This window comes from Cydia strobilella, chromosome 11 (assembly GCF_947568885.1).
Source record: "Cydia strobilella chromosome 11, ilCydStro3.1, whole genome shotgun sequence".
Taxonomy (NCBI): Eukaryota; Metazoa; Arthropoda; class Insecta; order Lepidoptera; family Tortricidae; genus Cydia; species Cydia strobilella.
This window is the reverse complement of record NC_086051.1, coordinates 11,531,198-11,558,060: the sequence shown is the minus strand read 5'-3', so window position 1 is coordinate 11,558,060 and position 26,863 is coordinate 11,531,198. Positions and strand designations below refer to the sequence as shown.

The following is a 26,863-nucleotide window of genomic DNA, read 5'->3' as shown; positions in this document are numbered from 1 at the left end:
TATGTACGTTCTCCTTGGTCTCCCCCTCCGTCTCCTTGCCTCAACTCTCCCTTCAATTATGTTTTTGATAAATTCGTCGTTTCTTGTCGTAAGTATACCTATTCCTACATTGTAAACTAGCTTCTGCAGCGACTTCGTCTGCCTAGATTGATTTCCGTGATAAAAACTAACTTTCTTGACTCTCCAACTCCAATACGCCCTTACCAAATTTCATCGAAATCGTTTAAGCGTGAAGAGGTAACAGGCAGACAGACAGGTTTTACTTAGCATTTATTACAATACTAGTTTTATTTGTATGCGTAGAGGTATGTATTTCCTATATCCCACATGCATGATAAGTTCCACTCCTGGGATGATTTTCGTATTTATGTAATGTAATTACTATCCTATGTCTTTTCCCAGGCCCGGGACTACCAAATTTCATCCGAATCGGTTCAGCGCTTTAAGCGTGAAGACGTAACAGGTAGATTTACTTTCGCTTTTATCATATTGATAGGGATAGTTGGGATACTAGGAATGGGAACAATAGCTGTCCTAATCCTAAATCCTAAGCTTAATTATATGCTCTTTGTCCTAAGCTAAAGGCTAAAGAGCTTATTACACTATCCTAATTTAGTGACTAACAAGAGGGACGCCGCTATACGTGAGAAACGATAGGATGTATCTCTTATCGCGTCTCAGGTATAACGGCGTCCCTCTTGTTAGTCACTAAATTTAGTACCTAAATTGTAATAAGCCCTTAAGCATGGGCTAAGCTAAAGAGCGGTTTACTATGACACGAGACATACGACTTTTACACTTACCTGCCTCCCTGTTACACTTAAGTACGAATTTACAAGTGCGACAGAGAGGCAACACGTCGAACGTGGTTACCGGTAGGCCCTCAGTACAGTCAGTACACACTGTACACAGTGGTCAAATGGCATATACAGTCTCATTAGTTGAGAGCCGGACCGCTAGGGGCAGCACTAGTAGAGACGTGAACGTGAAATATCCGAGTTTCTTATCTATTACAGTAATAACATATATTAATCTATGGTCTAAGGGACGCAGCTATGTGGTGGAATGAGATAGCAATATCACTTGCTCCCTCTAACGCATGCATAACGCATGACAATGACAATGACCTTGGTGTGGTGCCATGGTGTATTACAGCCTTTATTTTTGACATCCTTCTGTTCTGACAGATGCTCGTTTTGACACTACGTAAGTACGTAACTAACTTTGAAAATCCATTATAACAAAAAAAAAACTGAAAATTTAATAAATGATAATTGCCGGGCTGGAAACGGGAGAAAAGACGAGATTAGAGAAATCCCCCGGTTTTCCTTTATTTATCGTTGTATTTGTGTTTTTTCTTTGAATTAAAAATCGTGTACCCAACAGTCCTTTTAGTAAAACTTCATTGGAGTTTGAAACAACAAATTGACGTTAAACGCAATTGCCTACTGCATTGCGGTGTGCAGATTTTGCCAATGGGGAGTTTGTTTTCAAAATGCATCCAATAAGAAAAGACTAAGAAAGTATGTGGTATGTACTGACGTGTAATCTTTAATAACTTGTATTCAAAACTTCTGACAAGAAAACATTAACACAGAAAATCAAGTGTCAAGTCATACGAATACGAGATAATTCCACATCTTCTCGGCGTATCCTTGACTGTAAATATGCCTAAATAAAAAAGACACTGTTGTTACTCCTTCCCAGTTCTGAATATGATTCAAGCACTATTATTATAATATGACTTCAATCGCTATTAAGCCTCTATTTTAGTTTGTTTAAAGGAAAAACATAGTGGTTATATTCTCTTTGGAAAGGCCCATAGTCTATGATATGATATGATTTATTTATCTCGCAATATACAATTGCACTTAAAATTACACATGGTAAATTCTTAGGAATTCAAAATGATTAAATTACAATCATATGTCAGTTTCGTTTAATTCAAAACAATAGATTAAAAACATTCAATAAATTAAAAACAATTATTTAGAAAATAAATTTGCCAGGAATGGGTCGTTATTAAGCTAGGAATATAATAAAATTGCTTAGATATGTTGCCAAACTTTCTATGATTTATATGCTCAAGATATTAATGAATTTATTGTATTTATTTTTTAATGTAATGTGATTATCTTATTTCTTTCAGGTTTCTGGATTTCCACTTCATAATGAACAATTTGTGTCATCTGTGGGTTTGGATTTTAGCCCAGCTGTATAAGTTTGTTAAAAGACGCCTAATTCTTGTTGGTTTTGGATCATTTACAAGTTTTACACTATTAACCATTTTATTGAAATGGAGCTTCACATGCTCTAATATTCAGCCAGAAAAATATGTAAAAAATATTGTAAGTATTTATTTCAAAAACTAAAGTCTGGCTAGCGAAAGCTGAACATAACAAACAATATTCACACCCATTTCAACAAACAGGCCTGGTCTAGTGTAGGGGTGAATTCTATTTTGTAGCCCACTTTTTATTTATATTTAATAAAGAATAAATAATTATTTTAACTTCAGCCATTGTAATTGAAACTTGTTGGATTTAAATTTTGTTAGCCAAGCTTTTTTGTATTATAAACCCAGATATATACATTTATAAGGGCCACTTGCACCATTCCACTAACCCGGGATTAACCGGTTAAACCTGGAGTTACCATGGTTACCAGTACAATTTGACACTGGGTTAATGGTTTAACCGCTTAACCCTGGGTTAGTGGGATGGTGCAGGTGGCTCTTATTAACCCAAACATGTACATTCCATTTCAGTGTTCTGATTACCACAGTGGAACCTCCATTGGAAACCTTTGTGATGAACTTTGTAATCCCGACGGGATATCCTCCATCTCCTGTCACAATTTCCACACCAGCAAGGAGGCAGTGTTCTCAGGTATCCACGGCAGCCACAGTGTGGTGTTTAAGTTACCTAGAAAAATATCAAACCATGAAGTTCTGCACTGGCTAGACAACTCAACTAAAAAGATTTATCCTTCCGACATAGATTTTACTAATATGATTATAACAAATGTAAAACTTAAATTTAATATTTTCTTAAACAATATTGATGCTAAGAGAATGTCACACATTAATTATTCATTGAATCATCATCATAGGGAAATTGAAATGGAAAATGTATGGAATTTATTGCAAGACAATGAGTATCTTGCTTTATTGCTGTATGAACAATTTGATATTTTCCCTCACTTAGAGGGATCGTGTGGCTCGCTGTATGCTGTCCAGAAATTGAATACAATATCAAGGTACTGGCATCTAATAACACTTTATGATAGTAAGAGCGAGTGGGTGAAGAGAGTCAAGCTATCGGTGATGATACTAGATTTCTTGTCGCGTTTAGATCATGGTCTGCCAGAGCCGCTTCATATCTGTGATATAAAGATGGACCATTTTGGAGTGACAAATGATTTCAAGAAAATCAAATACCTAGATCTCGACTCTGTTCACCCTCTTAGTGTAACAAACAAGCTTACAGCTGATGGGTCAGATTGCAAGCAGCACAGTGATTGTGATTTTAAAGACTGCCGATCATTTTGTAACCTGATGACGTTTAAATGTCAACATGGGGTGGCTAACAATAACCTGCAGATTGTGTGTGAGAAGATATTTTTGGGCTGGGTGTTGTCTGGTCGGGTGATGGTGCCAGGGCTGCTGGTCGGCCCGCGGTCTCCTCGTGTCCTTATCGACGTGCTGGAGCTCTGCGCTAACCCTGACGTTGAATCAGGCACACCAAGAGCACCAGCTTCAAAAGAAATTAGGAACAGACTCCACAAACTGCTCTCTCATTTATCTTTATCTTAAAAAAAAATTAAATGCACTGTGATAAATAATTACCTTAGATATGTAGGTGTTAACATTTTGTAGTCACAATTTTTAAAGTTACTTATTGTTTAAGTAGTTTTTAACTGTATTAGCAAGCAGTCTAGCAAAACTTGGAGTGACAATAAAGTTGCACCAAATTGTGATAGTTAGGTTTTAGAATTCATTAGTTTAGCATACCAACCTAAGTAGTAAAAATAAAATAAAAAAGTTTCTCATGTGCCTTTAAATGAGATTTAAAAAGGTGGTCACATCTAGTCAATTCTAATTCAATGTTTCCTGTACGTACATCTATAAAATTAACCAGATTGCCAACAATAGTTCTTTCTTACATAATAAAACATTCAACTAATTGTATTCGTCTTAAAAGAAATCGCGCACGATGTCCGTAGAATCGGGACACTGCGCCCATACCATATCCATATCTAGTGCGAATAGACTAGTGTGATGGCAAGAGCGGAGAAATTTTCGCTTCCTCGGACCTCGTGCGTGAGCTTTAGGTAGGTATCTTTTAATAGAATATACATTCTGCACTATTTAAATGTAGATAAAAATACTCACTTACCAGAGATCTAATACTAATAGTGTTTATCTCCAGTAAAAAACTTATCAACTATTTAACGAAGTAACATAGTTTAATATCATGTAAGTAATATATTGATGTACGTGAACACTGTTTTCTAGAGGTTAACACAGTTAATTTACTTCCTTGTTTTCCTAAAATCCCAACGTAACCAGTAAAAACTATGATCAGTAGTTCTAGTCTTACTTAGATTAATGAATTAGGGCACAATAATTTTAAATATTTACTTAGGCATTTCCAAAATCTAGTTACAGTCATATCATTCTGTTTTAGGGACATTTTAGATGTAAGTTCTAGTCAAAACACAATATAATGTACCTGTATTATTTAAATAAATGTCCAATGGGCAAAATGGATAAGTTATTTGGTTTGTTTTTTTCCGAGATCCTACAAATGTTAATAGGCGACCAAATAGCTGTTTACTCGCTGGCTGTTTAGTAGACACAACACAATATACGATAATAAAATAAACCAAGGTTTAAAATGTAAAATATGAAATTAAGGTTTGATTTAAACAATTCAACATAATTTTCATGGATCTCATAGGTCTTTTAGGATGTAATAGTTATTTACGATACAAGTGCGGAAAAGAGGAAATTCGAAACGAGTGGCGATAAATTAAAACACGACCGCAGGGAGTGTTTTAAATCGATACGAGTTGCGAATTACCTTTTCGCACGTGTATCGTACAACGTTTTACAGTACATATGGCCATTTAAACTTTCGACATATGCACGAAAAGTGCTCATTCCCGCACTAGTGCGAAAAAGTAGCACCATATGTACTGTAAAAGGATTTTTTAATACAGTTGCTCAAAAAGTGGTACTTTTGTGGCTGCGTAGCGTGTGAGAAGCTCAATTTCTCGAACTAGTGCTTTTTACTTTTTAGTTCCAAACTATACTTTCGAAACGCAGTTAAAATTGAATTTAGCGCGGAGCAGGTACCAGGGCCTCATGAGTTATGAGGAGGTGTCGTTGACCAACCCGCGCCGGGCCCGCGGCGGCCGCGGCCGGGGCGCGCACGAGTATGAAGGTATCGCGGGCTGCGGCAGCTCGCGTATCTTAGCATTCTTAGCTGTATAGGTACTTTTGGTTTTGGTTTGGTTTGGTGGTATGATTCTACTAATGATATATTAATTTATTATTTTTTCGCAATTGTATTAAAAAACGTCGTTTACAACACGTGTGAAATGTCTTTTCACACTAGTTGTAAAATGTACTATTTAATTGTAACATTTATTAAATTAGATAAGGTTCTATCTAAATACAAAAACATACAAATGCTTCAGGGATCTAGGAAAGTACTACAGCGCCATCTGTGAATTAAAATTTATCCAAGAATCATTGCTGGGCTATCAGAAATCTCTTATCGAAGAGAGAAACTAAATCACATCAGTCGATCCCTTTTATAATTCTGTTTTACAAACTCACGAACAGGCTCGTACCCAACCCTGGGTAAAGAGAAACAGGTTGAATTCAAAATTGTGTGTAGGTATATTTTTTTATTCCGTGTGTGCGTGCGGCTTCAAGTCTGTTATAATGTTTTTTCTGCCTGTTGGATAGACGAACAAGCTTGTGTCCTTAACTTTAAAACGAAAAGTTGCATAAAAAATGCGCCTTTAAATATACCCAATTATGCGAACTAAGTTCCTACCAACTTTAATCATCCACTGACTTGCGAGAGCCTACGATGTAGTCGTAGATATAGGTTCCCACCTTGCGTGACAACGATAAGTGATATAATATTCCATAAGTGGTATAAGTGATATATACTTCAATCCATGATTTTCCAATGCCACTCGGTTGCATTGAACCAACTGTCTTCACCACAAAAACGTTCGCTATATTTTATTTTATGGTAAAGATGGGACTTGGCTCGAAACCACTTTGATAGTCATGATATTTTTCAACACACCATCTCGTAAAAGCTTTATTTATTCTTCAAAAACTGATGAGAAACTTGCATTTTATCTACGAGAGTGGTAAACTAATTAGATGCAAATTATAAGTTTATTCAGCGGGTTGGCTGGTGGGATTGAGTTGTAAGTAAGTGAATGATCTTGAACAATAAATATTTAATAGCGTTCATTCGGATTTGATTTATATTGTTCTACAGTTCTTATTTTACTCGCGTTGGTGTGGTGAATAATTTTGTACATCGTGCCTTAAAACCTTCGCAACGCTCGGGATTCCACTTTTCTTCACTCTTTGACACTAGCAGTGATTTTAATTTTAATACCATACAAAAATCGAGTTTTATTTGGCCGGTCCGGATAGCGAGCTCCTACTGTACCTATTTCTTAAAATAAATAGGTATAAGATGCCATGTCGTGATTATCGTGTGATCTTTCCCCATTTATCTGATATGAATTGTGTCAGCTGTGAAAGCGTACTTCGTAATACTTTAGTCATTTTAGGTACCTACATTACATCTTATGAGCTGATACGCATATTAGGAATTATTTCGACCACAACAAACCGATGTGACTGCCGAAAGTTTACCAGAGGTCAGAATTAATTTAGGTTGGCGGTATTTGGGCGCCGCGACGCATGCGCGACGCTGCGGCCGACCTTCCGTCGTCCTTTCTCGCCACCGCCAGTCGACGGCGTACGCCGTTACGCCGCACATGTTGACAAAAATACACGTAGAAAGTAGACTAACTTCGCTTTCTTTCGCGTTTACAGGCGTGCGATTTGAGGGCCTGGCGCGTGGTGTTGTGATGTGCGTGTGACGTAGCGGGGGCTACGGGTTTCTGAAGATACCGGCGCGAAATACAGGTACCCACGCACGTAAACATGCGTGCATGTTTTATAACTTGTTTACTTATGTTTCGTGTGCTGAATTAAAAACGTTTGCGAATGTTTCGTGGCACATACCTGTGAGTAAAGTGGAAGAGGGTCGATTGTAACTTAACTAGCCGGTTTTAAAAAGGCTTATTTTGATAACATAACGGTTAACGTCTGACCTTCACCTTTGGCTCAAGTTCAACAAACGGTAACTGACTAACGTAACGTTACGTAAGGTTATGGATTTGTAAGTTTTGATTAAGTAATAAATGTAATATTTAATGACACTGTACTGTACTATCTCACCCGAGTAACTACTAGGTACCTACTGTACCTACCTATTTCGTTTTAGCATGGTATTGCGCAAGGTTTTGATAGGTACTCGCAGGTACCTATACCTAATGATGTAGGATTTCCAGACTTATCACATGTAGCGATTAAAAGCCCTTTGAAGATCGAAGTTTGCATTTGGTCTAGTTTTAAAAACCGGCCAAGTGCGAGTCGGACTCACGGACGGACCGAGGGTTCCGTACTTTTTAGTATTTGTTGTTATAGCGGCAACAGAAATACGTCATCTGTGAAAATTTCAACTGTCTAGCTATCACGTTTCATGAGATACAGCCTGGTGACAGACAGACAGACGGACAGCGGAGTCTTAGTAATAGGGTCCCGTTTTTACCGTTTGAGTACGGAACCCTAAAAATGGTGTCATTTTTTCGCAAACGTTTTTTCATCATAATTCAGTAGAAAATGTGGTCTTATCTAGATACCTACATGTATTACTAGTCATTTAAAGATATCAAAGCGATATTCTTGTCTTCGCGAAACTTATTAAAAGAAAGTGCTTTACTATAGGTAGGTAGGTACATACATTTACATTTTACGTGACTTTTTGATAAACAAAACATCAGTAGGTCACATGTACATAAGCATGAAGAAAATTTTATCATATAATTTAGGTAGCTACCTATAGACCGCAGGCCAGGAACAGATTTCCATGACCAATCGCCTCCCGGGCGAAAACTCGTATAGTGGTTAACGGCTATGTATGATGAACCCTTGTGAACGTCAGCTGCCGCTCCGTTGGTGGGTTGAGGAATGGCAGCAAAAAAAGTCTATAATTTTTTTTTGTCATCGCCTCCCGCTTGATACTTTGTCAGATGATAGTTTAGATGCTATTGTGAATAAACAAAATCGTCAGCCGATTGTATTGCTGTGGAAAGACCGTGTTACGTGTTTCGGTGGCTGCCATTCCTCAACCCACCAACGGAGCGGCAGCTGACGTTCACGAGGGTTCATCATACATAGCCGTTAACCGCTATAAGAGTTTTCGCCCGGGAGGCGATGACTGACGAAATTTGCGCCTGGCTCGCGGTCCACTAATAACGCTTGTTTTGGCCTCAGGAGTGCGTGTTTAAAATTCTTCTTTTTCTTTCCATGCACCCTGTATAGTACGGTAGGACGGTACGGTAAACAGTTCAGCACTTAAATAAAATATTAAATAGAGGATACAGTCAGCACTCAGCATCAATAGTGGCAGAGAATGAAACAACGCGCCAAAAGTATCTGCCATCCTGGATAACTTTTCCAAATACATATATATAAATCTCTAAAATTCACGTTCAAACGTATATATTTTACAGTCTTAATTTTGCTACAAATATAGAACCTTTTTGTTAAAAAAGCTGTTACAGAATGGTAGAGATACTTTTGACGGACTGTTTGATCCGCTACTTTTGATGTTGACTGTACCTACTGTTTAGGGTTCCGTACCCAAAGTGTAAAAACGGAACCCTATTAATAAGACTCCGCTGTTCATCCGTCCGTCCATCCGTCTGTCACCAGGCTGTATCTCATGAACCGCCGTGATAGCTATAGACAGTTGAAATTTTCACAGATAATGTATTTCTATCGCTGTTGCTGCTATTACAACAAATACTAAAAACAGAATAAAATAAATATTTAAGTGGGGCTCCCGGCTCCCATACAACAAACGTGATTTTTTTGCCGTTTTTTGCGTAATGGTACCGGAACCCTTTGTGCGCGAGTCCGACTCGCACTTGGCCGGTTTTTCCAATTTGATAACGACTAAGCGCTACTTGCACCATCCCACTAACCCGGGTTAACCGGTTAAACCTGGAGTTACCATGGTTACCAGTACAATTTGTCACTGGGTTAACTGTTTAACCGCTTAACCTCGGATTAGGGGGATGGTGCAAGTGGGCCTTATACCTATTTATAAGTATTAGTCCCTAATGCCACAGATTAATAAATAGTTACTACGTAACAGATACATCATTCCCATACAAAAGCGAAAATACCTACTCTATAATAGCCTACAAAATCTTAATAATAATACCTGCTGCTCAGGACGAGAAGAAATGTACCATAAGTATGCGCACAAAGAGTCGAGACTGCCTTGCTCGCCGTGCGAGCCACGTGCCAACGCGTCATCGTAAGAATGCGCTAGGGTTGTACTGTTACTTATGTTATTATTGTAATAAAACGAATGTTGCGAATCAACCATATTTTATATTAGTCAATCAAATATTTAAAAACAACACTCATAATACCTGACTCAAAAAACTCCTTAATTTACGATTTATCTACTTATGTTCAAAGAAATAAATAGTGACAAAATTCATAAAGATAGATTTAAAATACTACTCACCTTTCTTCGTCTCTCGGAAATGAAAAAACCGGCCAAGTGCGAGTCGGACTCGCCCACCGAGGGTTCCGTACTTTTTAGTATTTGTTGTTATAGCGGCAACAGAAATACATCATCTGTGAAAATTTCAACTGTCTAGCTATCACGGTTCATGAGATACAGCCTGGTGACAGACGGACAGCGGCAGCGGAGTCTTAGTAATAGCATAGAGTAACTTATACTAGAGCGGTATTGTCATAGTAAATTTTGTAACCCCAGTAAATTCACTGCCATCTGTCGACACACTTTAAAACTAAAAATGAAGATTTATAAAAATACGATAGAATGTATTTAAATATAGATAAATGATCTTTTTTATTTGCATTAATTATTTTTATTATTTTGACCCATGTTCTTTCACTGATATGCGTTAAAATTGTTAAATAACAACAAACGAAACCGTCAACGCCATCTATACGACTGTAGGCCAAAACTAGTAGCGCCCTCTGAACGAGAATCAAATTTTCTTGATTTTCGAGGCACGTTTTTTCCTTAGACTGTATCCATCTATTACGGAGTTATATCTATCTTTGGTAATAGGGTGCCGTTTTTACCCTTTGGGTAAGGAACCCTAAAAAACGACAAATTTTCTTTTGTTTTTTGACTTTTACACCCATCTACTGCACAATAATTACGTGGTTTCGGCATTTCGAAGCGTAAGCGCGGGAAACGTGTGGTGCGAGCGCTCAGGCGGGCGTTCGGCGGCCCTCTGTCGATTATATCGTCGACGATACGCCGAGCGGTAGGCATATAGCGCGTGGCTTTGAGCGAGTGAAGGAGGCCTGCTAATGCTGACGACAATAACATGTTTTGGCAACGAAGGGGATTACCTGCACTAGGACATTCATATATGCTATCTCTAGCTATTTACCTAGATATCTTATCGGTATCGGAAACACAGACATTATATAGACATTACGTATATAATATTATGTCTTACGTAGATTATCTAAGGATTAAATATTGTTTACATAGGTATTAGGTGTAGCGGTCGCCCCATGTAACCTGTGTACCTCATTCATAGTTAAATGCTAATGGAATAATGTCGTTATTTGTTACTATTTCTTGCTTCAAGTGGCGGGGACAGTTTGTCTCGATCTTGATAGGTATTTTTACAAGCTTTTTATTAGCTTGCGATGTACCTATGTATATGTAGGTAAGTATGTATGTACGGGTCAAATCTTGCAAGTTAAATTTCACCCACTTCCCGTCTTCCAATGAAGCTGAAATTTTGCATACACATGTAAGTCGGGTGACAATGCAATATTATGGTACCATCGAGCTGATCTGATGATGGAGACAGGAGGTGGCCGTAGGCACTCTGTGATAAAACAACGAAACCTAATTGTGTTTGGGGTTTCTAGAATTGTCTCGATGAGTATTAGTTACTTACATGGGGAAAGAAAAGTACAGTCAGCGATAAAAGCTTGTACCGAAAATGAAATGTTTTCCAAAAACTTATTATGCCTAAGATCAAAAATAAACATCTGAGTCTGAGGCGACTTAATAGAGGGTGGACATTTGTATGGGTTTGAACTTCTTCGTAAATGTCCTTTCCGACTACCACCTTTATTGAGAAATATTGTAGGCATAGTTTTAATATATGGCTTTCCACCAGAGAAGGGTCGTTATGCTCCATGTGCATAAGGAACGTTTCCATCGGAGAAGGGTCCTTATGCACATGTAGGATAATGGAAAGACACAGATATATGGTGACATCAAAGAAACAAGCAACCTATAAACTCATAAATTACAATCACAGGACTGCAATGCAAGCAGCAATTGCTCAAAGACCAACCACCTAAAAGTTCTTAAGTCAAAGTTGAGTTGATCGCCCTGTCCTCCTTACACTGGTTGTAAAATTATGACGTGAAAAGGACAACACGAGGTTTGTTTGAATATCGACCTCGAGAGCAATTCTTCAGGAGTGTTATTCCAATTACTTAAAGATGAGAAGCGAGCGCTTTAAGACGAACTTGGACGACCGTTCAATAACACTTCTTCATACAAAAGTTTTTTACACAAGTAGTAACTTTATAGAAATTATTTTTTACACAATTTGATGTGTTTAACCACAGCAACGAAGTTTGATTTATTTTTTAATTATTATAAAAGTTAGGAGCACTACTTTGGGAACAAATCAAATTATTTTATTAAATATTTTGAATTGTGTTTTTAAGTAGTCACACCACTATATATAAAAAAGTGAAGAAAAAGTGACGAAGCGATGTTTTTCTTTAATATATGACATCTATTTCAGTTTATATAGTTAGGAGCGTTTAAAAATGTGTATGAAATTTGTTTTTCGCTCCTAACTCTCTGTCACAAAATAAGTAATAGTATCTCTGTAATGTTTTAATCCAAATAGGAAAACGAGGATGACGCGACGTTTGAATGGAGAAGCGTTCATTTCCATTCCTCTTAAGCCAGTATTTCACAAAATAGACAGCTCCTCAGATACGGATCGCTCAAATACGCAAGAGGGATAGAGAGGCAGTTAACCAAATTTCGATTTTCGATTTTCACGGTAGGGCCCTCCAGTTTGCTTCAGTCGAACGATTGGAAACTTGGGCAAGTGATGGGAATTCGGAACCAGTTCTTGTCCTGCGTGGGTGTCCAGTTGCCACTCGATGGACAATTTAATGCCAATAAAAAGAAATTATAGTCTGACGGGCAGACACGCACTGTACAATAAGGCACAGGAAGTCCAATAAGTCGTGCGAAATATTACAATAAATCATTATATTTTGATTACAATATTCCAACAATGGCTTTAAGCACGATGCATGCACACGTACCTACAGGCCCAGTCTATAGGAAGGAATTATGGGCAAGGCGACTGTTTACTCTGATAAAAGCATTCAAAGGTTTTTGTAGTTATTAAAGTCGCGACTAGGTGATGCTAGACATTGTGAGGAATTAAAATTTATAGAGTCGGCACCGCGCATGTGATACCCATGAGTAAGCTATAGGCGGTAGACTTGTTTGCCATCATAGTGGGGTGAATACAACGTTTTGCAACCCTATTAGATAAGTGTAGGTACACTCAGCGTCAAATATTTTGTAGCAGTCAAAGTGGCCAAATAGTTCGGTACACCATTCACCATAACAAATATATGGTGTACCGAACTATTTGGCTACTTCGGTTGCTACAAAGTATTTGACGCTGTGTACTAACATCTTTTTTGAAATTTGAAAATAGAATTTCCGTTGTAAAGCACGGAATATCTATGAATTTTTCGTTTAGTTTTCATTGCACCGGGTGGCTTAATGTTTTTCAGTCTAACTAAAGTGCATTGAACTGTCTCACTGTCTGGGTATTCTCAAGGATACCTAAACTGCGCTGTTGTGTCTGATAATACATTATAAAGAAGTTTAGCCTTAGACAACACTAAGGGCCACTTGCACCATCCCACTAACCCGGGGTTAACCGTTAAACCTGGAGTTACCATGGTTACCAGTACTATTTTACACTGGGTTAACGGTTTAACGGGTTAACCCCGGGTTAGTGGGATGGTGCAAGTGGCCTAAACACTATTAATTACTTACTTAATTCTGTGCTTTAGATACGTAAAGCTTCGGTAAAATTAATTAGTTGGCTCTAAACAGTTCAAAGACAGTAAAGCCGTTAAGTGCGGTTTTATCTAGCATATAGATTATATATTATACTCGTAGAACAAAGATGTTTCTTGTTTAGATTAGCATTCTACTTTTTTCCCGACTAGGTGTAGCATAGCCAAAGGATTGTGATGTTATGTAGATCATCCAAGTACTATTACTTTGTCTTTATTTATGAAGGTAACTATATAAGTATGTTTGTAGCCTAATTAAATGTACCTACATATAAGTACATGTTTACCGTAGCGTCGAATCGAATGAGATTTGTGGGCTCGGATGATATACTTACTAGTAGGGAAATGATCCTTACGAAAAAAAACCGCAGCCAGAGAGGCAGGTAGGTAGTGTTAAATAGGTGATAGGTGTCTAACAATTTCATTGATAAATATTTAGATCAGTACGGTTTCATTCACTATTATTTTTAGTCGCTTTTGGCGACATGTTTCGGATTCGTACCGTACTGATCTAAATATTTTGAAATATGTCTCACAATAGTTTAATTTCAATTTCATTGATATCGTAATATTTCTTCTAATTCAAGTTAAAGTAACTAATTACCTACCTAATAACAATAAGACGTGTTTTTATGTCATTTGTGTGTAAGTAACTGTTCTAGTCTGTGCGGAAATAGAAGAGTCGTAGAATGTATTGGATCCCATAATACATTTCAAGACTCTTCTCATTCCGCACGCTCTATCACTTATAAACTGAAATAAATCTATCACTTATGTTATTAAGCAGTTCATTACGTTAATAATTCGTACTTCGTACTTGAATAGCAGGTTATTTACAAGGTGGAGACCTTTTAGAATTAAATTATTCGTGTAATCCACCAATGATTCTCCCAAATTGTAGGTATACTTTCTACTTGAATAATTTAGGTATGCTGAAAAGATATTTGCATGAATGGTAGGTAATAGCTATCTTTGATTAACTGCTGATAACACTTTATCTTAATTTGATGATTCATGCTCCCAGTTATCCTATAAGTGTTTTGAGTGTGTCTGCTCAGTGTATGGCTTTCGTGTGGTTTGTTATACTATATTCATGAATTGTTCCGAGAAATATACGCCACTTAAAAACTTGTACCGATTCGTGACTATAATGAATATAAGGTTAGATGGGGTAAGAGATACATTGGGGCGAGGAAAACACTTGTAGGGAATATTTATACTGTTTCTTTTTAAAATCCCATATGACCTTATAGGTACTTATTTATAGGGACCGTACCGTACACATTGAATTGTCCACCACATATTGGCGTAAATTTGAACTTAAACTTGACATTTACTCTTCACGCTAATAAAATAAGCAAGGAGGCTCTTGCTCCTGTGCTGCTTCCTTTAAATTTTTTTCCTTTAATATAAAATTTGGAGTATCGCTCGCAGACGTATCTGCATGTTAAAAAAACTGCTTCCTTTAGTTCAAGTTTGGTCCTTATGTAACCACATTTACGGACGATGGCGCCTAGGGTCTAAGATTCTTAACTCGATTGAATCGGTACAAGCGTAGATACGCTAGATTATTAAATAATTTAAAGGAGGCCTATTGTAATTCACAGTTTGTCTTATCACGGCAGGTCCGGCCCGGGGCTCGGCGCATGCCTTTCTGGTGCAAGGTGGGTCCAATTTCGCGGCTCTCACTATCGCTATGCCATATAACTTCTCTACCTTTGATTTAGCCTAATGCGTGCTTGTAGCTATTTTAAAATAGGAGTCAACTTCTTGCACAGTGAAACGTAAATTAATATCACACATAATTTTGTTTTTTTTTAGGGTCTCGTAGTCACCTAGAAATCCTTATAGTTTAGCCATGTTCGTCTGTCCGAGGCTTTGCTCTGTCATCGTTAGTGCTAGAAAGCTGTAATTTGGCATGGATAAATAAATTATGCATTGCGACAGAACGGTAAAATAAGAACTATATTTTTTTTATAGTGTGGGATATCGTTGGATAGATTTTTCAAAAGTAATACAGTACGGCTACCATCAGTTTGGCACTGACATAAACGCCATCGAGAACGTAATTTACTTTCTATGCATCTCGCTCGCACTAATATGCGAGTACGAGCGAGATGCGTAGAAAGTAAATTACGTTCTCTATGGCGTTTATGTCAGTGCCAAACTGATGGTAGCCGTACGGGCCTCCAAAACAGTTTTTTGATAAAGTTAATATTTTTGGAAATAATCGCTCCAAAAGAAAAACAAAATGTGTCCCCCCCCCCTTCTAACTTTTGAACCATGGGTCCAAAAATATGAAAAAAATCAATGAAAACTATAGCGAACATGATCGGTCCAGTCGTTTTTGAGTTATTGCAAAAAAAAAATCTCTTCTTAGTAAAAAGACGTACAAAGCGCTGCTTATGCTTGTAATAGTTGTAATGTTCATGATACTTACTCCCCCCCTCTGTTTGGCTTATTTTGACAGAATGGTCACTACGAAACCTACACTGAGCATGGCCCGATTTTTTTACACAAGATTGTGGCGTATATTTTTGCGCCCTTAGTTGTGCGAGATATTGTTGTATATATAGTGCGACATTCAGTCATTTCTCTATAGTTCTTACTCATAATCTTATAGTTCTAGTGTTTGCTTTAGCTCATTTTCCATTTTCTTCATAAGTTATGCGCAGATTTTGTTATCTAACGATTTATCTTTGTCGAATTTGTTGATCGCTTTCTCGTAAAGCTTATTCGCCGTTAATTTCGCCAGATCTGTTGTCCCGCTTGATGTACCTAATCTAAATTCTGATAGCCAGTTTAAAATCTCTATTTTTGGTAGTTTGTCGAGTGTGGCTTTTATTTTTTTCCCTATTTGCTTTATGTTCTTATTGGGATTTGAGGGATTACAACTTGTCTCTTAGGTAGAGTTAGACCGAGGTAAGTCTGCAACGATTTTGGTAGCACACGCAGTGCAAGTGTGTATGTATATGCATCATAATTTTATGACGTTTAAAAGAACACTTGGACTGCGTGTGCTATCAAAACGTTGCAGACTTATCTTGGTCTAACTCTATACATTACAACTATTGACCACTCCGTCCGCATAAATCTTTGACTGGACGTACTTTCTAAATAATTTATTTATTTTAAACTTTACTGCACAAGAACAAGTACAAAAGGCGGACTTAATGCCTTGAGGCATTCTCTACCAGTCAACCATTGTCCACTGTGTAGTCAATAATGTCTAGTTTTCCGCCATTCCTACTTTAGTGTAAGGTATTTTGATTTCTAGTATGCGTATGCCAAATGGCTAAACAAATGTACATCGATTTGCGGTTTTTCTTTGAAATTGGGCTCGTACGGCTACCACTACTTGTCTACCTATTGTGTAAACATTCTTCTGTATTGACTTCTTTTATTGAGGTTTGCTTCTTTAACAGTTTTGTGTTTTTTAAAGTTTGTAACATACGTAGGTATACCTATATTAAGTATTTTCTAAGCTTGTATAAATAAAAAAGTAGGTTTATTTGTTTGTGTAGCCGCGTGTTCCTTTCGGTTATTTGCGTTAAGGAAAAGTTAAAATACGACCGTAAATAATTTTAGGCATTTTCTTCAAGTCAAAGGAGCTTTGCTTTCTTATTTCGCGATTTGGATAGTTTCCAAACTGGGTAGTTATTCTCATCGTTTGGCCGACTGAGCGCATCTCTGCAGGCGTTCCTATATGTTTCTAAACTTACGATCCGAATGAACTGTAAGGAATTTGAGGTTACATACATTGGTTTTTGTGAAGCGATTTTAAATATGCGATGAGAACATTAGCATTTTTACAACTGCGTGCGTAAGCGCATTGACATCAGCATATGATGTCGGTTTATAGACCGGATTTCACGTGTTTGTTTTATTTGGATATTAAATATAAAATGTCGACAAAAAATAACGAAATTTGTATCTCTTTACAAAGAATTTGTGATACCACCAGAGAGAGAGAGAGATCAAGGTAATTCTAACCTCATTGGACAATTCACAATACTTTTTCAGGTATTGATATTATCGCCGCGCTTATAGCTCATTATTTAGTCATACTCATTATATATCCGTGTTACAGCATATGTCACTGTCTGAAAAATGTTATGTCGTATGTGGTCGTGTCATGTCATATTATGTCATACCATGCGTCATAAGCGCGATCATGATGCGCCTGTTGGATACGAGTATGTTCGAGCGTCTTTTATATCATCGTAGACCTTAGGTATTTCAAAAATATAGGATCTACGTATGGTCAGGATCAGAGGAGTGTGATGCTGTTAATATCATAAGATAGACTTTAGAAACGGACGCATAATATGTATGTTTGCTAATGCTACTCGGTATATTCTCCTGTAGTCTACATACAGTATCATGCAGAGGCGTCTGGTAATGAAGTTGTACATAAACTAGGAAACTACAACTAAATAGGCGTGTGAACACTAATGCGGTTACCTGGCAATACCAGCCAACGCGGATGACCTGCCAACTATGCGCTCATCTGTTTGTATAGCGCTCGCAGCATCCCTGTGAAGTTAACAAGTGGTGACATATATGCTTTTTGCTCCTGGTCAAAACGTTAATAACAATTATTGAACGACAATCAGCCAGGTTCACTGCCAAATGTGAATGAACCAATATATTTAGCTAAGTGCTATTTATTGTTCGTTGACTATTAAGTGTAGTGTAGCAATTATGTAAAGAGGTCGTTGAAGCACAAAGTGTACCTAATTAGTTTGAATTATGCGTTAATAATGTCAAATAATATTTGATGCGTACGTCGATGTCATTTATTTTATTAAACTATTATAAATTAACTAAACGATGATGATAAATAATGCTGCTATTTTGAGTAAAAAGGGAGTGGATTGGAATATCCTCAGAGAGCGGGACGAAGCGAGGGAATCTAGGATTTGTCTAAGTGACATCGAAGCGTCCGTCACAATTGGTCATGTCTCCGGGCATACATACATACGGGCCCGCTTTCTTCTAACTAATCACGGGCTGACTTGCGTCAGATGAGGTCCATTTATTTGTAACTCGCTGCGCCTGCGACTGCCCGCGTGTGATTCGGTATTTGTCATCTCCCTTTCCTTCCGCAGGGGTGGGTCTCCTCTCGAGAGCGTAGATAGAGCGTAGAGCTTTATTCATGCTTACAAAATAGGTGTATTAGTTTGGCCGTGAAAAGGTAAAGAGTTATTTTCGCATTGATGTAAATATGTGTTGTGATAAGAACACATACGCAACTAACTATATTTTAAACGTTATAAGAGGACAAAATATTTAATAAAAATCGGAAATAAGAATTAACATAATTAAATATAAATCTGAAATAATATAAACTTTATTTCAGAATTAGTTACATATTAGTACTATAATTAACAACTAACAAATGTTAAATAATGTTACGATTTGTTTCACTTGTTTTAGTCACTCCTAATAATAACTAATAAATTATAAGGTTTTATAAGAGAGGTACCATACTACGAGTAGGTACCTAATATAGTACGACAGTGCTAGCCTGCTAGCAAAGATTGAGAATGCGAAAAATATATACCTACTAGACGTGTGCGCCGATTAAAAAATGATCAGCGGCGGCGTTTGCCAAAAAATTGGCGGCGGCGGCGTATTTTCGGCGTGAAATCGGCGTGACCTTGACTTTCAGATTTCTTAAGAAAAATCGTTAATTTGTTGTTTTTCTTGAAAATTTGATCAATCCAGGTTGCTGGCCAGTGATTCCAGTGAACTAAGTATAGTTTTGAATAGGCTGTGAGTAAAATACGATTTGTAAATGAATAATATAGGATAGGTATAATAACTTAATTTCCCTAGTAACTTGGATTAAGGGGTTACCTGGTCCCAATGACCTACGATCCGATCTGTAACTCTCCATTTTCTCATGATCTCCGTGGTTTATCGTATTAAAAATGACGGACTTTAACAAAACAGAACTCCAAAATCCTTGAAATTTGCTAGACATAGTGGACTGCTATGGCTTCCTTTTAACGGTTTTCTTGTCGTACAAGCACCAGGCTTACTGAGACATATCTTCTTTCTCGTTTTCTCATTGCTGAGGAACGCGATCACATGTAATTTGTCTCCATTTCGCGCGGTCATAAGCCGTGTGGACTGCACAGTGCAGACTGCCGCAAGCCGACCTCTTCATTGCGTTCGACCTTCTCACACATGCTCCAACTCGAGCACGTTTGCCATCGGCCTAAATACATGTGTTTCTCCACTTCATACATTGAAAACCGCATGATATATCCGAGGAATCTAAGGGCTCGGCCATGGCATGTTGTGAAGAGTGGCGATATTGAGCTCTCGGGTTTTTTCTTCTAGCTGTCCAAGGTAAGCAGCAGTCATCGTCAACACCACATCTTAAAAGCACCAACCTTTGCCACTTCACACTTTTTGAGACTCCACGTTTCGGTACCATATTGGAATATTGAAAAGACGAGAGCACGCACGCAAGCGCACTTTATTTGCACGTCGAATACCTCTGTCTTCCAGATCTTTTCGAGGTTAGCCATAGCACTCTTAGCCATGCCAGTTCTGCGGCGTATCTCGGCGGTGCAACCACCGGCACTGGTTATCAACCCAAGATATACAAAATCGCCGAGTGCTTCGGTAACTGGGAGAATAATTGCCCTGTCTACTACCATTACTTTTTTATCTTCAAATTTCTTCAGAAGAGCCGCCATTTCGATGTATTTGCTATTGTTATTCCCGTCAGGCAGGCGACAATAGTAGCACAGTTTGTTACAAGAACTTTTAAGTCATATTATATTATCATTCATTCTTGTTAGATGGCCCATTATGGAAAGGGCTTATAAGTTTATAACTAGTAACTGCTACAAAAACGTTTGGTTAATTGAAAGCCCCAGTGACCCAGGTGACTGTAACCATAGCAACGAGTGACAAGAAAATGTTGCTTCACCCATTTACAGCTTGCACATTTCCGTAGGGCAAGCGAATCTACAGTGTTGCCACTCTGTCTCTCTCTCGAGAGAGTATTCGCTCATCAATATTTTCAGATTTTTGCTGGACTTAAATACAGTTTAAGACGCAAGCAAATAAGCAAGGATGATGGTCGCAATATTAGCCAATTAGTTTTCCTTTTCAATTTCCACCTTGAGGTCCCATGGTACATGAGCCCACTGTGTTTTCGTTGCTCGTAACTAGTAAGTCTTGTCATGACTGAGGATTCTGCCTTCGTATGTGAGACAATGTGAATTCACAATTAACAAGAAAAAATCCTACTTCATATAGCTATCGCTATCTCATCTTTCTTGACGCTGAATACTGAGGATTACTCAGTTACTTTAATCGGTGTGTGAAACAGTTTGTGCAACTGGCTCTTCTGTTTTATTTAATTAATAATTGACGTATATCTGACAAAAAAATCCATATTGTAATTCAAATACCAACTTGGAATAGCTTATTAACAACACTCAAGGTCACGCCGATTTGACGCCGATCATTTATCGGCGGCGGCGTGGCAAAAAAGCCCGGCGGCGGCGGCGCGCCGGCGCGGCGCACACGTCTAATACCTACCTACAGTTAGTATTTAACCAAATAATATTAAATGCAATGGATTTAGTAGCAAAACGGTACGGTACGATTATTATTAATAATATCGTTTTATTTAATGTTTTGTATCCTGATTATACGGTAAACGGTACGTACAAGTACAACGCACTAATTGTGACTGTAAATTAATGTGACATAATTTAACCAAACGAAGAACAAGGCATACTACAAAATAATATCATAAATGCGATAGTAGCTCTGTAAGTATGCCTGTCTGCTGTTATCTTTTCTGTCCATCTCTTCTGGTTATTTGATAATGATTTGATACCCTGGGTGAGGAAGGGAAAATGATCCAGATGTGGGCGGAATTCCAACTTAGTTTTACGTTTACTGTGGTTTTATTCATACGTTTATAAACCCATGATTACTTATCCAAAATTCTCTATTTATTTATAAATTCCATATGTTTTGACTTTATATAATTTGATAAAAAAACGTTGCATCCGCGCAATTCCGTGTTTATGGATGATTGGTGGATCACGACTGATGTTTTATCGTTGTTTGTTTGTCCGCCGGAAGTTTACACCGTAAAGACTGCCGCCGGAGCGTTGGATGTCAGCCGAGATGAGAACATCTATCTATATTCTATATGCACTGCATTCCTTTTTATCAGCTTTACAAAATGATTGATTGGCAGCTTTGACATATTGCCAAACTAGGCAAGGTGAGGGAATGTGTTTAATTTGTGTGAAACACCTGCTTAGGCGTTTAAAGATATACTGATATTATTCATATAGTCACCAAATAAAAAAATACTGCGTTTTTATATATTTTTAAGAAAAAAGAGTCTGTTTAAAAAAGAAAGTAACGCATTGATTCTACTATTCATTAAGTGAATTAAAATCTTATAAAACCATTATTACAAAAAGTTTCCCAGGAGACGTAACAGCCGTTACTGAATTAATTTATAAAACAATTAGTGTTCTCCCTGACGAATCGCTACCTGAATAATCTTTAAATGAATAATTCACTTAGACTAAAGATCCAATTCGAAAGGAAGTAAGGTCATAGGATAATATCAAACCTAAGTAAAATAGCTATTGTTCGAATCGTTTACTGTTGTCTGGGGTCATGGTACGCTTTAAATAAATAAGCAAGTGTGTAATAGTTATCCACTCTAGATAAGTGGGGAACGGTATCTAAAATGGTCGACTAACTTACGAATTGTTATTGATATTTACCAGTAGCTCTTTGGTTATGAATACTAGGTTCCATAAAGTGGTTCTAAAAAATAATTTGTTTTTCATTCTAGTGATCATTCGTTGGTTTTGCCGAAATCCATGACAATTTAATTCATTAACAAGCAATTCGAATGTTGACTGCCATATCAAACAATCTCGATCAATAGATTTACATCATCCCATAATTCACACATGTGTAGAAGCTAGAAGGTGACTTTGACGTGTTTGCCTGAATGAAAAAGTGTGCTAATTTGGCTTGGGCTGGCTTATCTCCGGTTTATCTGTTGAAAACACTTCGTGAGTGTGACAAATTATCACGGCAGGTACTTACTGGTCAGTAGGTATATCACTATCACTGCATAGTATAAAACAAAGTCGCTTTCCGCTGTCTGTCCGTCTGTCCCTATGTATGCTTAGATCTTTAAAACTACGCAACGGATGTTGATGCTTTTTTTTAAATAGATAGAGTGATTTAAGAGGAAGGTTTATATGTACAATTTGTAAAGGTTTTGTGTAAATTAGTTGAACTACCCGTGCGGAGCCGGGGCGGGTTGCTATATACCTTATATGCCCAGAATATCAAGAAACATGAGAATTTTCATAATCTGTGGCACATTATTCACGTTTGGTCATTCGTCCAAAGAACTTTAATCAAAGGTGGCGTCATCGTCAGGTAAACATCCATAGCACAGTCTATAAAACAATACAGTCATTCGACGAAGCCGTCTAGACAGGGCAATCGTGCGAGGTGCGAGGGGTGTACCGCGCTCACCCGAGCTGCATACATTAGCCATTGTTAGTAGCTCGGTACACGTCAAAGTAGTTGGTCCACTGTATGCTTTTTACACTGTACCCATACCGACTCTTAAAAACTTACGATTATAAAAAATATATTTAAAAAACCGGCCAAGTGCGAGTCGGACTCGCGCACGAAGGGTTCCGTACCATTACGCAAAAAACGGCAAAAAAACACGTTTGTTGTATGGGAGCTCCCCTTAAATATTCATTTTATTTTGTTTTTAGTATTTGTTGTTATAGCGGCAACAGAAATACACCATCTGTGAAAATTTCAACTGTCTAGCTATCACGGTTCATGAGATACAGCCTGGTGAGTGGTGACAGACGGACAGACGAACAGCGGAGTCTTAGTAATAGGGTCCCGTTTTTACCTTTTGGGTACGGAACCCTAAAAAACCATGACGGAGAGACAGAGACAGCTACCTGCGTGACTCGCAAGAGGCTCGTATATCAAGGAAACAAAACGCATCCCCTGAATTGGAACTCTTTTGAAGTGCATTCTAAAATAGAAACTGCAGTAGTTTCTTACAACAACACACTTAACTGGCTATTGATAGGCCTTATCCCATTGAAATAAGGTTTATCTATTGATAGTCAGTGTCTACGATGTATCATCGCAGGTCGCAGGCCAGTGTCGAGTGGCGGCGTGCGGTTGACCGCAGTAGGTTCGATTCCCGGTCCGGAGCAACTTCATTACGTTTCGGACCATCATGCTTACATACGGACGTTAAAACTATGTAAGATCTGTCATCTTCAACAATAAGGTCAATAGCTAATAAACTAAAAAAAATCTATACGTTTCGATGTACAACTTATCACTTTTTAACATTAAACGATACCCAAAATACTATGAAAGGAAGACTTTTTGCGATAACTCAAAAACGGCTTAATTGATCATGTTCGCTATAGTTTTAATTGATTTTAAGTGATATTATTTTTGACTTATGGTGTAGGTTAGAGGGAGGCCGGATGGGAACACAATTTTTTTTTTCTTTCGGAGGGATTATTTCCGAAAATATTCAGTTTATCAAAAAAATTTAGTTGTAAAACTATTCTATTCCCTTATACGTTTGAAAATAACTATCCAACGACGACACACCACACCGTAGGGTCGAAGCGAAAAAAATAATTCATCCCCACTTTACGTGTAGGGGAGTACCCAATTTTTTTTTAGTTTATATTTTACCACTTTGTCGGGGCGACTGATTTATATACCTACCTATCCATCCCAAATTTCAGCTTACAAGCACTAACGATCACGGAGCAAAGCCTCGGACAGAAAGACAGACAGACATACAGTCGGAAATGGCGAAACTATAAGGGTTCCTATAGTTGACTACGGAACCCTAAAAAGATCGTGGTAAATTCGCAATACTACCTAATTACTTTGAATGAAGATAGATGTTAAATTATGTCTTTCTTAAACAAGATTGTGATTTTAAAAATCCCTATTTAGGACATAATTGAGTATGATATTATCACATTTGTATGCTAATTTTAATTATTCTGTTTATAATGGAGCAGTGACGCGTAATGTTATTTTTTCACACGCAAGGACTAATACCTACTATCAAAAGTTGCATTTTAATGTCCACGTAATTGTCCAGTGCTAGAATTGCTATGATAATTTAAGTACCTAGTTCTAGCACTAGGTAGGGGAGACCAAGGAGGGATGTGACAAATACCAATTTAACGAACATACCTATAGTTGGTCAAGCAAATCTTGTCAGTAGAAAAAGGCGCGAAATTCAAATTTTCTATGGGACGATATTCCTTCGCGTCTACTTTTTTAAATTTGCCGCCTTTTTCTACTGACAGCATTTGCTTGACCAACTATAGTTATTACTTTGCAGTTAAGCAAGAAGTCAACAAGCTAATGTAAAAGTTACAAAGTCCATACTTCTTAGCATATTCTATTAGCATCTCAGTTCAAATTAGAAAGAATGTTACCGGCTTAAACTTACACGTGGTTGTTATTGTTAGGTTTGACACATTCTCTTCATACATATATTCAAACAATCGCCAATATTTGCCACTCGAGTCCATTAAGTTTGTTTGCAGACCGGTGTGCACACAGAAACATCCATTGCATTTCATGGAAACAATTCTGTTTATCCAAAATTTGCACGTCTCTACTGTGAGCATAGATACTTCAAACATGGCTTATTCAAAGAGTTTTGATTGGACAAATCTTGTTTCTGTAAGCTTAGAATTGATGACAGTAGGTAGGTATATAGTCAGCAATATCGCCAATATCAGCTTCAAAAGTATCAGACTATATGCGTCAAAAGTGTCTACCATTCTCTGATACCTTAACATAAATAAATTATGTCTACGCGAACTGTCGAGACAAAATGTCTATTTGGAAAAGTAATCGAGGGTGGCAGATAGGTAATACCGGCTCGTTGTTTCATATGCTACTATTGATGCTGACTATACCTAATATATGTACCTCTCTTCTTCTCTTTGTCTGACTTGTGATTTTTAACGCGCAGTGCTCGTGGGGTATCTATAGCTGGTTTGATAGTGCACGACACCCTGCACTTTGTGACTATTATGCTTACGCCGTGTCAAACACAAAAGCTGTCACTCGGACGCCACGCCACCGAAGTGTCAAAACCGAAATTGAACTTTATGCGAATGCAGGTAGGTCTATATTGCTCTGTGGTCTGTGACGGATTAATCAGTCTTTGGTGTTGGACCTACGCTGCCGATATATCCGTCATTAGAGCGCGGCAACGTCGAACTCCCCCCTCCTACCCCCACTAAATGTGCCGTGCCTCTCGATGGCTCCCGGTTGAATCTACTCAAAACCAGCTAAGAATCAACTGCCAAGTTTCAGCGCATAGCCACCAAGTGCAGGCTTCCCATAAAACGGTGTGCAGTATCAAACCAGCTGACAAAGGGCTGAAGGAACTGGAGCACGAACCGTCACGGAGATTACGATTTAGTCACTAATCATAATTCGTTATACTTGGCAAAGGTTCAGCATGCCGCCCATTCAGTTTGCTTATATTATACAATATGAGTCCATCAGCATACCTCATTTTTATGGCCATAAATTGGTGTCACGGAGTCTATTCTCGGCGCATTCAGAAACCCAAAAGCTTGTGCCAAAATGCGCGCTGCAGTTGCCACATTTGTACCGCCGCCCGCCCTGGGCTGTTCCTATCACGCAACGTACAAAATTGCCCGTGGGAGACCAGCAGTGCTCCTTAGTAGTTAGTCGTTACGGAATATACGGATACAGTATTAACGGTCACAGTTATGCTAGTTCGCCTGAGTCCATCGCTCGGGTGGCGACTGGGATATGAGCCCTGCATCGCCTGACCTACTATTTATAGATAAAGTGACATTGTTTTCTTTGCCACAAGTAATCGTGCAGTACTTTTCCATGCGAAAACTTTAATTAACTCCTACGATAAAAGACCGCCCGTGCCTTGCTCTGACTTATTTAAATTGACATTTAACCGTGATACCCTTTTCAATTAAACATCGTTATCAATTTAGAATGTTTTTATGACTTGCTCGATTGACATTCGTACTTCACTTTTTAGGTTTACTGTTTGCGTCTCTTTTCAATCGTGAGAGTACGACATGATAATACTATTACTTATTCTGTGGTACCGCTACGAGAACTCTATGTTATGACTATAGTTACGTATTATAAATTATAATCGTGCTCAAGCAAAAAAAGGATAAAAACAACTACCTAGTTCTTGTAAGATTTTACAGCTTAGGTATGAAACCGGAATATGTAGGTACATACTTACAATGTACTACCATAGGTACTACATAATTT

At 37.9% G+C, this 26,863-nt stretch overlaps 2 protein-coding genes across 5 annotated transcripts in view; both read left to right on the top strand.

Moving 5' to 3' along the window:
• Nucleotides 1–1,175: 1,175 nt before the first annotated feature.
• LOC134745149 (divergent protein kinase domain 1C) lies at nt 1,176–7,194 on the top strand. Of its 3 annotated transcripts, XM_063679127.1 has the most exons (4): nt 1,176–1,530; nt 2,150–2,348; nt 2,768–2,888; nt 7,100–7,194. In XM_063679127.1, the coding sequence occupies exons 1-4, from the start codon at nt 1,526–1,528 to the stop codon at nt 7,144–7,146; spliced, it is 372 nt and encodes a 123-aa protein (XP_063535197.1). In that variant the 5' UTR covers nt 1,176–1,525; the 3' UTR covers nt 7,147–7,194. The 3 variants fall into 3 exon arrangements, with proteins under 3 accessions (XP_063535197.1, XP_063535196.1, XP_063535195.1); XM_063679126.1 differs by lacking the exon at nt 7,100–7,194 and having other exon boundaries at nt 1,203–1,523; nt 2,768–4,003; XM_063679125.1 differs by lacking the exon at nt 7,100–7,194 and having other exon boundaries at nt 1,203–1,530; nt 2,768–4,003.
• LOC134745123 (glycogen-binding subunit 76A) overlaps nt 7,045–26,863 on the top strand; it is a 60,869-nt gene continuing 41,050 nt past the window's right edge. The window contains exons 1-2 of one of the 2 annotated variants that reach the window (XM_063679088.1): nt 7,045–7,192; nt 15,106–15,144. In XM_063679088.1, the coding sequence (XP_063535158.1) occupies nt 15,127–15,144 (18 nt within the window). In that variant the 5' untranslated portion in view covers nt 7,045–7,192; nt 15,106–15,126. The remainder of the gene's footprint in view (nt 7,193–15,105; nt 15,145–26,863) is intronic. The other variant, XM_063679089.1, reaches the window with a different exon arrangement.

Coding starts and splice junctions, on each gene's coding strand:
- LOC134745149 (XM_063679125.1), top strand. Junction 2,349..2,767: donor AAAAATATGTAAAAAATATT/GTAAGTATTTAT, acceptor ATTCCATTTCAG/TGTTCTGATTACCACAGTGG.